The sequence below is a fragment of the Schistocerca gregaria genome, chromosome 3, assembly GCF_023897955.1.
Source record: "Schistocerca gregaria isolate iqSchGreg1 chromosome 3, iqSchGreg1.2, whole genome shotgun sequence".
NCBI classification, from domain to species: Eukaryota; Metazoa; Arthropoda; class Insecta; order Orthoptera; family Acrididae; genus Schistocerca; species Schistocerca gregaria.
In genome coordinates this window covers 714929951-714942471 of record NC_064922.1, presented here as the reverse complement: position 1 = coordinate 714942471, position 12521 = coordinate 714929951, and the positions used below count along the sequence as shown (strand labels likewise).

Here is a 12521-nt window from a genome sequence, read left to right as displayed (position 1 = left end):
TCCTACTAATCCTGTATTCGAACATTAGATGGCTGTTTTCCCACTCACCCGCATTAACTTACATTCTTCTACATTCAGAGCAAGCTTCCATTCGTTATATTCAGCCGGCCGGTGTGGCCGTGCGGTGCTAAGCGCTTAAGTTTGGAACCGCGTGACCGCTACGGTCGCAGGTTGGAATCCTGCCTCGGGCATGGATGTGTGTGATGTCCTTAGTTTAGTTAGGTTTAAGTAGTTCTAAGTTCTAGGGGACTGATGACCTCAGATGTTAACTCCCATAGTGCTCGGAGCCATTTGAACCATTACATTCACTAGAAATTTTGTCTAGGTTATTTTTTGTGTATTGCGACAGTCACTCAAAGACGTCAACTTCCCGTTCATCACAGCGACGCCGTAATTTGCTGTTCATTCTGCCCATCAGGGCATTTATGAATACAGAGATTAAAAGCGACCCTGTCACACTTCCCTGGGGCACTCCTGACGATGCACTTATCCCTGATGAATACTTGCCATCGAGGACCACGTACTTGGTTCTATTACTTTATAAGTCTTCGGCCCCCTTACATGTTTGAGAACTTAACCATACGTTTGGACCCTCGTCAACATTCTTCTGTGGGGCACCGTGTCAAACGCTCTCCGGAAATCTAGGAATGTGGAATATACCTTTTGCCCCCCATCTGTGATTTGTAGAACGTCATGTGAGAAAAGGGTAAGCTGAGCTTTGTACGAGCGATACTTCCTAAACCCATGCCGGTTTGTGGACAGGGACTTTTGTTTTTAACAATGAAATTAACCAGCCGCTGTCTCATGTTCATAATGGATCAACAGATATAGAAGCTTTTGTGTCTGAAGAAAACTGATTATATCCGAGCTCAGAATATGTTCCAGTATTTCGCAAAAAAGCGATGTTACGGGTATTGGTCCGTAATTCTGCAAATCATTTCTTTTACCTTTTTACATACAGGAGTCACTTGCACTTGTTTCCAGCAGTCGCTTGCGACTTTTCGCTGGACAAGAGAATGGCGATAAATGCAGGCTCAGTAAGGGGCCAATGCCGCGAAGCACTCTCCATTAAACGCGAACTGGAATTCCATCCGGACTCGGCGACTTATTTGTTTTCAGCTCTTTCAGTTGCTTCTCTGCTGCTCGAACAGAAATTTCTACTTCGCCCATGCGGAGTCCCGAACGACAGTCACACAACTGTATGTTTCTACGATTCTCTTGCGTGAATGACTTCTTAAACGTGAAATTTAAGACTCCAGGTTTCCTTTTGCTGTCTTCTGTAGCCACCCTAGATGAGTCTACGAGTGACTGGTTAATAGAACCCTTCGACTCCTTTAATGGGTTTACTTATGACCAGAATTTTCTCGGGTTCAGGGCAACATCTTTCGCTAAGGTATGACAGTGGAAGCTTTTGTATGCTTGGTGCATTTTTCTTAATGAGGCACGAGCTTTTTACTAACTTTAGCCACGGGGCTCATGGGTACTCTACAAGGTAGGATTACTGCCAATGATTATTCGACCGTTTTGGTTGATCAGGTTCACCCCACTGACCAGTGTTGGTTCCCAAGTGGCGATGCTACGTTCCGGGACGACAGGCCCCCTGTTCACACAGCTCATATCGTCCAGGACTGGATTTATGAGCACGAGATGAATTGTCTCATCTCTCCTGCCGCTACAGTACCAGATCTCAATATTATTAAAACTTTGCCGTTTGCTCTGGGGAGAAGGGTATGTTACTGCTATCCACCTTCATCACCTTTACCTGCGCTTGCCACTATTTAGCAGGAAGAATGGGTAAATATTTCCTTGAAAACCATATAGGGGAAGGCGGGGAAGGGCTATAAGCTACAGTTAGAGCGCTGCCATCTGTGGATAGCTACGCCAACATTATCAATACACAGGTCCCAGTGTGTTGACATTGCTGAACCTTAGTTTCGCGGCGGTTTCTGTGAGCTTTGCAAGGTACGTATAATTGTTATACTGATTTGCAATATTTTACACATTTAGAGGTCCTAAAACATGTGTTTCGTGAACATTTGTCCAGACTGTATATATAGCACTGAATAGTACGTCTTATTAAGAGTAAACTGCTGTGTCATTAGTCAGTGTTCACTAAATGATGTTCATGTAGGCGTAACATAACCTGGCAGCATGGTAGGGGGCAAGGCGGGGTGGGGCAAGATGGGGAGCTTCCCCGTCTTGCCCCTACTATTTGTACAACCATTACGTCCTTATCGTCTCATGTGTTTACTTCGCTGCGCGTTTTGAACACGTACATTATAACTTGAATGCAATTGTAAATAGAATGGTATTCATTATTCCAACGTTTCCTAATTAATTACAAAGTATGCCTTAGGCTATAAGGTGAATAAAAATACACAAAACGTGCATAGTCAGTATTCTTGCTATGCTTTAACGACTGACTGTTGGAAATATGGTATTTTCTATATGATATAGATTACCAGGAATGATTTGACTCAATATTACGTTTCACGTGTTTTATTTCAGATGGTTCGCAAGTATCGGCGACAAACGTCTAGGCAAGATTGGTCATTGGAGTCAATGGAAGGCGCTGTAAATGCTGTTATAGAAGTTCATATCGGTTCTTTCAGGGCTGCTCGACAGTTCAACGTGCCACAGACAACGATTGAACGACATGTGGCAAAGAAACGTGCTAATCCTGGATGTACAGTTGTGAAAAGTTTAGGACCAGTCACTAGTGTGTTTACCCCAGAACAAGAGGCAGAACTTAAAGGCTACTTAACACAGATGGAAGGACAGTATTTTGGCCGAACACTTAAACAACTTTGTGAATTTGCTTTTCAGCTAGCTGAACGAAATATCAAACATCCATTTAATACTGCAGCCAAATCTGCTGGAAGAGCAGAAAACCAGAGGCCACATCAATCGCACGAACAATGGGGTTTTATCGAGTTGCTGCATATCGGTTTTTCGATCTGTTAGGAAGTCAATTAGAGACATTCAAGTTTAAGGGAGAAAGAAATTTTAACTTCGATGAGACTGGCTTACCATTCATTCCAAAAGGTCACACAAAGGCGGTTGCTTTGAGAGGTCGCAGACAGGTGGGATCAGTTACTTCAGCAGAAAGAGGCCAGACTGTGACTACAGAAATCTGTGATTCAGCGTCGGGGTGCTACGCACCACCTATGTTAATTTCTCCTCGGAAAGGAAGGCAACAAGCGTTTGAGACTGGCCTGCCCCATGTGCCTGGGCAGAAGTCCAAGAAGCTGGTTGAATGACGAAAGAACTACACTCCTGGAAATGGAAAAAAGAACACATTGACACCGGTGTGTCAGACCCACCATACTTGCTCCGGACACTGCGAGAGGGCTGTACAAGCAATGATCACACGCACGGCACAGCGGACACACCAGGAACCGCGGTGTTGGCCGTCGAATGGCGCTAGCTGCGCAGCATTTGTGCACCGCCGCCGTCAGTGTCAGCCAGTTTGCCGTGGCATACGGAGCTCCATCGCAGTCTTAAACACTGGTAGCATGCCGCGACAGCGTGGACGTGAACCGTATGTGCAGTTGACGGACTTTGAGCGAGGGCGTATAGTGGGCATGCGGGAGGCCGGGTGGACGTACCGCCGAATTGCTCAACACGTGGGGCGTGAGGTCTCAACAGTACATCAATGTTATCGCCAGTGGTCGGCGGAAGGTGCACGTGCCCGTCGACCTCGGACCGGACCGCAGTGACGCACGGATGCACGCCAAGACCGTAGGATCCTACGCAGTGCCGTAGGGGACCGCACCGCCACTTCTCAGCAAATTAGGGACACTGTTGCTCCTGGGGTATCGGCGAGGACCATTCGCAACCGTCTCCATGAAGCTGGGCTACGGTCCCGCACACCGTTAGGCCGTCTTCCGCTCACGCCCCAACATCGTGCAGCCCGCCTCCAGTGGTGTCGCGACAGGCGTGAATGGAGGGACGAATGGACACGTGTCGTCTTCAGCGATGAGAGTCGCTTCTGCCTTGGTGCCAATGATGGTCGTATGCGTGTTTGGCGCCGTGCAGGTGAGCGCCACAATCAGGACTGCATACGACCGAGGCACACAGGGCCAACACCCGGCATCATGGTGTGGGGAGCGATCTCCTACACTGGCCGTACACCTCTGGTGATCGTCGAGGGGACACTGAATAGTGCACGGTACATCCAAACCGTCATCGAACCCATCGTTCTACCATTCCTAGACCGGCAAGGGAACTTGCTGTTCCAACAGGACAATGCACGTCCGCATGTATCCCGTGCCACCCAACGTGCTCTAGAAGGTGTAAGTCAACTACCCTGGCCAGCAAGATCTCCGGATCTGTCCCCCATTGAGCATGTTTGGGACTGGATGAAGCGTCGTCTCACGCGGTCTGCACGTCCAGCACGAACGCTGGTCCAACTGAGGCGCCAGGTGGAAATGGCATGGCAAGCCGTTCAACAGGACTACATCCAGCATCTCTACGATCGTCTCCATGGGAGAATAGCAGCCTGCATTGCTGCGAAAGGTGGATATACACAGTATAAGTGCCGACATTGTGCATGCTCTGTTGCCTGTGTCTATGTGCCTGTGCTTCTGTCAATGTGATCATGTGATGTATCTGACCCCAGGAATGTGTCAATAAAGTTTCCCCTTCCTGGGACAATGAATTCACGGTGTTCTTATTTCAATTTCCAGGAGTGTATTTCTGACTTGGTTTAAGAAATTTATTGCATTTACAGGAGCGTCAAAGGAAACACAAATACTTCTCATACTGGACGGCCACAAAAAGCACACTAAGAAATTAGAACTGATAGAAGTGGCCCGCGAAAATGGGGTTGTCTTGCTGTGTTTGCCACCACACTGCTCACGCCGTCTTTAACTATTGGACGCGGCATTTATAAAACGTCTCAGTAAATTTTACGAAGATGAAGTAAGATCGTGGCTTCGCACCTATCCTGGAAAAGTTGTTACGCTGGATCAGATCGCAAGTTTATTCAGGAAAGCCTTCATTCATTCAGCTACAATGTCCACAGCAGTGAATCACTGGGTTTCGGAAAACAGGCACTTGGCCTGTAAACAGAAATGTGTTTTAAGAAAGTGATTACCTTCCCTGTTCAACTACAGACATTCATCAAGCTCACACATCTGAAGTTACAGAGACGGAAGACCAAATACCAGAGATGATGTCAAGACGTAAAACACCTGAACAATTAACAACTGACGATCAAGCCTCTTTTTCGTCTAACTTTCAGGTTACCAGCCCTGAAATGGTGCTATCTATTCCAAAAGGTGGATAAAAAAAACAAAAGGAAACCATCTAACAGGCGTGGAAAACCCGTTGTTTTAACCGAATCTCCTTATAGGAGTGAACTATCTGAAGAAATTAAACGAAAAGGTGTCCCCAAACGTGCTGTATGGAAACGAAAACTTTTCTTAAAGACGTTTAATAAACCTGGGATACCACCAAAAGGACATAATGACAACGAAAAAGTGACGAACGTAACTGACGTCTTAACCACACCTTCATGCTCAAGGGATAATAAACGGAGGTCGAATGACAACGAGGAAGAGAGTGAAGAATGTTTATACTGCTATGCCTTCTCTGAAGGAGGCTGGATACGGTGTATTAGCTGCGGACGCTGGGCCCACGACACTTGTGCAGAGATAGAAAGTGATGATGACGAGGCTGTCCACACTTGTGTACTATGTGAAAGTAAGAGGCCTAAATAAAACGTAATACCTGATTATTCGCAGAACCATGTTTCGAAACCTTATCGTCACATGATTTCGTTATTCCAGTCCTTATTTAAGCTTTAGAGATGAATTCATGCTAGTTCCCCATCTTACCCCGCATATGGGGCAAGACGGGGAATTGGCAGTTTATGTTTTAAATCGAGATATTTCTAATTAAATGTAACAAGTCTGCAGGTTTATTTGCATGCTGTTGTAATTCCTTAGTAAGTAATCAAATGATAATCAAACCTACTTGAATTTGTTCATTTTTGTCCCTTTTGTAAGGGTTTAAAGTTAGCTCCCCCATCTTGCCCCGCCTTCCGCTACAACTTAAATTTATCCAACCGGAGGAGTTGTTTTGAATGCCAGCGGTTTTCCTGCACCATATTAAGCATGGTGATGTGTTGTCTTTCTGGAGTTTCCATGTTTTTTCTCCACCGCCTGTATTGTCTTTGTTGTTTTTGTAGCTTCCAGTACGAAGACTAGTTTGATGCAGCTTTCCATACTAATCCATCTTGTGCAATTTCATCTCCCCCTTCCCCCCCCCCCCCCCCTCCCGCCCGCTACACACACACACTTCCCTCCAACACAACACTAAACTCAGAATGAGTTCTATCAGCCTATCCTTTCTTCTAATCAACTTGTGCCACGAATTTCTTTTCTCCCCAGTTGTGTTCAGTACCTCCTTACTACTTATGTGATTTGCCCGTCTAATCTGCAGCATTCTTCACTAGCACCACATTTCTAAAGGTTTTATTCTCTTTTCGTCTGAACTGTATATCATCCATGTTTCAGATCTATTCAAGGCTGCACTCTATGCAAATACTTTGGGAAAAGACTTCCTAACACTCACGGCTTTTATTGCCATTGTCAGTCTACATTTTATATCCTACCTACATTGGCCTTCATTAGTTATTCTGCTGCCTAAACAACAAAACTCAACTACTACTTTAAGTGTTTCGTTTTCTAGTCTAATTCCCCTCACCATCACCTGATTCAATTCGACTACATTCCATTATCATTGTCTCTCTTTTGTTGATATTCATCTTATACCCTCCTTTCAAGACACTGTCCTTTCCGTTCATCTGTTCTTCGAAGTCTTTTGCTGTCTCTGATAGAATTACAATGTCATCGGCTAAACTCAAAATATTTATTTCTTCTTCCCTAACTTTAATCCCGACTGCAAACTTTTTGTTTGTTTCCTTCACTGCTTGCTCAGTGTACAGACGGAATAACATTGGTGATAGACTACAACGCTGACTCTCTTCTTAACCACTGCTTCCCTTTCATGCCCCTCGATCCTTATAACTGCGTTCCTGTTAGTGTACAAGTTATAAGTAGCCTTTCACTCCCTTTCTTTTAACCCTGCTACCCTCAAAATTCCAAAGACAGTATTTCAGTCAAAACTGTCAAAAGCTTTTGTAAGTCTACAAATGGTAGAAAAGTAGGTTTGCAATTCCTTAACCTATCTTCTAACAAGGAGACGGCACGACCGTGAGGTCGGGGATTTCTCCGAAATTTTGTGTGGTGAAAGAGGACCTCCAACACCTCACGTGGTTAAAGAATTAGGACGCATTACTCGGAAAAACCCGGGAAATATCGATCCAAAGTTTCTTACGTGACATATGAGTATAAAATGTTAGTAAATTACCGAGCCGCCGTCTGTCGTAGATGTTTAGGGCTCGGACTATAACGCCAGAGGTCTCGGGTTCGATTCTTCCTCGGGCACTCCTTTTTTCTTTTAATTCCGCCAATTATTCAGAAAGTTTCACAAACCTACATTACCTTTAACAAATTAGTTACATTATTGAATAAAAATTATTTTCTTTGTGTCCAACAACACAATTCATGGCAGTGTGTTTTCCATGTTTCATTGTAAAGTATATGAGGAAAAAACATTGGGTTTTTAATCAGAATAACAAAGTCGATTGGGAAACATTCAATTTTTATACATATAATAATTATAAACAAGAACCGCAGTGGTAATTGTCGTAAAAACAAACAAAGCAATTTGTGACACCTTGCGCAACATATAAAAGCGGATTTTTTACAGTCACAGGGCGTTTCCAGTAAATCTGTACAAAAACATGCCCCATTAACATTTACAAAAATGTTCTGTGTTTCGGATAATTTTGAGCAAACCAGGAATATTGAATCACGTCTCGGTATATGGGTGACGATAATTGATGGGGAATTATAGAATGAATTTTTATACAGTCTTCGCGAGAATTAATTTCACGATTCTCCTGTGACAATGCGCTGCAATTTTGCAAGCAACAGAAGAAAAGAAAAGTGCAGGGGGAGGAATCGATCCAGAGACCTCTGGCTTAAGGGTCCGAGCGCTAACCATGTTTTTTTTTTAATCTCGTTTTGTTCGTTTTCGGTCGTTGTATCTGCTCTGGGCGGACGTCGAGAGACACCCGTTTCAGTTCGTTGTTGATCTAGTAACTCAGTATTTTTTTTATTACAGAGGGCAGTTAGCCCTCTGATCGAACACGCTGAGCTACCGTGCCGGCATAAACCTCATTTCGCTCAATACTGGTCGATGATTTTGTTCGTGGCGGACGCCCGATGACAGCGGTTCAGGTTCTTCGTTGATCCGTTCACTCAGTTTTTTATTACAGAGGGTAGCTAACCCTCTGACCGAGCACGCTGAGCTAACGTGCCGGCGTTCAACATGGTATGGCCGTTGGCATCTAAAAATCTCATTTTGTTCGCTTCGTCTGCTCGAGGCGGACGTCGTAAGACATCCGTTTAAGTTCGTTGTTGAGCGATTAACTCAGTTTTTTTTTTTTTTATTACAGAGGGCAGCTAATCTTCTGACCGAACACGCTAGAGCTACCGTGCCGGCAGGGCACCTAATAAACTTTGGATCGATTTTTTCTCGGTATTTTCCGAGCAGTGCGTCCTAATACTTTAACCACGTGAGGTGTTAGAGGTCCTCTTTCACCACATAAAATTTCGGACAGATCCCCGACCCCACGATCGTGCCGTCTCCTTGTGAGATAAATCGCAGGGTTAGCATTGCCTCGCTTGTTCCTACGTTTCTCTGAAATTCTAACCGATCTTCCCTGAGGTCGGCTCCTACCAGTTTTTTACCCATTCTTCTATAAAGAATTCCTGTTAGTATTTTGTAACCGTGACTTATTAAACCCATAGTTCGGTGATATTCACACCTGTCAGCACCTGTCTTAATTCGTGGAAAATGAAAAGTAATGAAACGCGAAGCAGCAAATGCAGTTCGACGTACCTGTTCGAGACTGGTGATGTGCGTAAGTGGCGCGGCCAGTGGGGTCCACGCGACGTCGTCGTCAGCCCCGCTGGTGTCCGTGCCGTTGAAGGCGGCCCCTCGCGGGCCCAGCGGCAGCAGGTACAGCAGGGTCAGCCACGCCGCCAGCCGGACGAGTCGGCGCAGCGGCCTCTCCGCGGCGGCGGGCTGTCCCACGCGGGCCGCAGCGTATTCTTCCTCTGGGCTGTCCTGCGGACCCAGACCGCAGAACGGTGTACAGTAGCCAGAAACAACGGAGTGGCTTTATGGAAAATGTGAGTCGCGCTCCTGCTTGTGCACCTCTCTCCTAACGGTTACGTATTACACTGACAAAAGTCATCAGACAACAATATGCACATACAGGGTATTACAAAAAAGGTGCGGCCAAACTTTCAGGAAACATTCCTCACACACAAATAAAGAAAAGATATCATGTGCATTTGTGTCCGGAAACGCTTACTTTCCATGTTAGAGCTCATTTTATTACTTCTCTTGAAATCACATTAATCATGGAATGGAAACACACGCAACAGAACGTACCAGCGTGACTTCAAACACTTTGTTACAGGAAATGTTCAAATGTCCTCCGTTAGCGAGCATACATGCATCCACCCTTCGTCGCATGGAATCCCTGATGCGCTGATGCAGCCCTGGAGAATGGCGTATTGTATCACAGCCGTCCACAATACGAGCACGAAGAGTCTCTATATTTGGTACCGGGGTTGCGTAGACAAGAGCTTTCAAACGCCCCCATAAATGAAAGTCAAGAGGGTTGAGGTCAGGAGAGCGTGGAGGCCATGGAATTGGTCCGCCTCTACCAATACATCGGTCACCGAATCTGTTGTTGAGAAGCGTACGAACACTTCGACTGCAATGTGCAGGAGCTCCATCGTGCATGAACTACATGTTGTGTCGCACTTGTAAAGGCACATGTTCTAGCAGCACAGCTATAGTATCCCGTATGAAATCATGATAACCTGCTCCATTGAGCGTAGGTGGAAGACAATGAGGCCCAATCAAGACATCACCAACAATGCCTGCCCAAACGTTCACAGAAAATCTGTGTTGATGACGTGATTGTACAATTGTGTGCGGATTCACGTCAGCCCACACATGTTGATTGTGAAAATTTACTATTTGGTCACGTTGGAATGAAGCCTCATCATTAAAGAGAACATTTGCACTGAAATGAGGATTGACACATTGTTGGATGAACCATTCGCAGAAGTGTACCCGTGGAAGCCGGTCATCTGCTGATGGTACGGAAACATGTGGTTCTCCCGTAGCACTCTCCATACAGTGACGTGGTCAACGTTACCTTGTACAACAGCAACGTCTCTGACGCTGACATTAAGGTTATCGTCAACTGCACGAAGAACTGCCTTGTCCATTGCAGTTGTCCTCGTCGTTCTAGGTCTTCCCCAGTCGCGAGTCATAAGCTGGAATGTTCCGTGCTCCCTAAGACGCCGATCAGTTGCTTCGAACGTCTTCCTCTCGGGACATCTTCGTTCTGGAAATCTGTCTCAATAGAAACGTGCCACGCCACGGCTATTGCCCCGTGCTAATTCATACATGAAATGGCCATCTGCCAACTCCGCATTTGTAAACATTGCACTGACTGCAAAACCACGTTCGTGATGAACACTAACCAGTTGATGCTACGTACTGATGTGCTTGATGCTAGTACTGTAGAGCAATAAGTCGCATGTCAACACAAGCACCGAAGTCAACATTACCTTCCTTCAATTGGGCCAACTGGCGGTGAATCGAGGAAGTACAGTACGTACTGACGAAACTAAAATGAGCTATAACATGGAAATTAAGCGTTTCCGGACACATGTCCACATGGCATCTTTTCTTTATTTGTGTGTGAGGAATGTTTCATGAAAGTTTGGCCGTACGTTTTTGTAACACCCTGTATACAGATGGTGCTAGTATCGCGTACGCGTACACAAGGTATAAATGGGCGGTGCATAGGCTGATGTGTCTCCTCCCCCCCCCCCCCCACCCAATCTGCCCTCAGCTGCGGTATATCACATTTGTGCCAATTTTTTAGTGCACTGTTCAAGTGAATGTTCACTGTTGTTCGTCTTTCCAAAGTGTTGCGAACAGAAACCATTGCTGTCGCTGGGTGTAAATTTTATATCTCTTGCGAACAGGAACCAAACTGTCACCGTGTTTTTTTAATTGTCTGTCTATTCTTTTACCTGTCTGCTTCATATGTATTTTTTTAGCATGTTCTATGTTTTAAGTTCCACGATTTTCCGCCATTTTACCATTTAAGTCTCCGATTTTATCGCCTGCTTTTATTATTTATTATCTTCATCTTTTCAAAACAAATTCTGTAGGCTGAAGAGCGGCGTACTAAGTTACTGCCAGCCCGCCCCCTTCGGGGGGAATCGAAACTCAATAAAGCAAAAAAAAAAAAAAAAAAAGCTGCTGCGTCATTTGTACTCACGTGATTCATGTGAAAAAGTTCTCGAGGTGACTGTGGCCGCACCGGGAATTAACACAATTTGAATTCTGCGTGGAATGGTAGAGCTAAACGCATGGGATGTTCCATTCCCGAAATCTCAGGCGTTACCTCTCACCACGGACAATGCAGTGACCGACGGCCTTCATTTAACGATCGAGAGGAGCACCGTTTGCATAGAGCTGTAAGCTCTAACAGACAAGCAAATCTGCGTGAAATAACCGCGGAAATCAATGTCGGAGGCACGACGAACGTATCCGTTAGGACAGTGTGCCACAATTTGGCATTAATAGGCTATGGCAGCAGACGACCGAGGCCAATGCCTCTGCTAACAGCATGACATCGCCTGCAGAGCTCGTGGCCGTATCGGTTGGACCCTAAACGACCATTTCAGTTGGTAAGAGCTGATGGTAGAGTTCGAGTGTGGCGCAGACCCCACGAACCCATGGACCCAAGCTGTTAAGCTGTCAACAAGGCAATGTGCAAGTTTATGAAGGATTCCATAACGTTCTGGATTGCATTTACATGGTCCAATTGAAACGATCATTGACTGAAAATTATTGTATTCGGTTAAATGATTGTAGTCGGTTACTTCGAGACCATTTGCAGCCATTCATGGACTTCATGTTCCCAATGCGGTGTCCCGGACAATTCTACATCTATAGCTACATGGATACTCTGCAAATCACATTTTAAGTGCCTGCCAGAGGGTTTATCGAACGACCTTCACAATTCTCTATTATCCAAATCTCGTATTGCGCGCGGAGAGAACGAACACATCTATCTTTCGGTACGAGCTCTGACTCCCCTTATTTTATCTTGGTGATCGTTTCTCCCTATGTAGGTCGGTGTCAACAAAATATTTTCGCATTCGGGGGAGAAAGTTGCTGATTGGAATTTCGTGAGAACATTTCGTCCCCTTCTTTGAACTTTTTCGATATACTCCGTCAGTCCTATCTGGTAAGGATCCCACACCGCTCAGCAGTATTCTAAAAGCGGACGGACAAGTGTAGTGTAGGCAGTCTACTTAGTAGATCTGTTACAAAGTGTCCTA

At 45.4% G+C, this 12521-nt stretch overlaps 1 protein-coding gene across 1 annotated transcript in view; it reads right to left on the bottom strand.

The window, feature by feature from the left end:
- LOC126355585 (uncharacterized) overlaps positions 1 to 12521 on the bottom strand; it is a 67320-nt gene that overhangs the window by 33543 nt on the left and 21256 nt on the right. The window contains exon 2 of the mRNA XM_050005949.1: positions 8977 to 9204. Within this exon, the coding sequence (XP_049861906.1) occupies positions 8977 to 9204 (228 nt within the window). The remainder of the gene's footprint in view (positions 1 to 8976; positions 9205 to 12521) is intronic.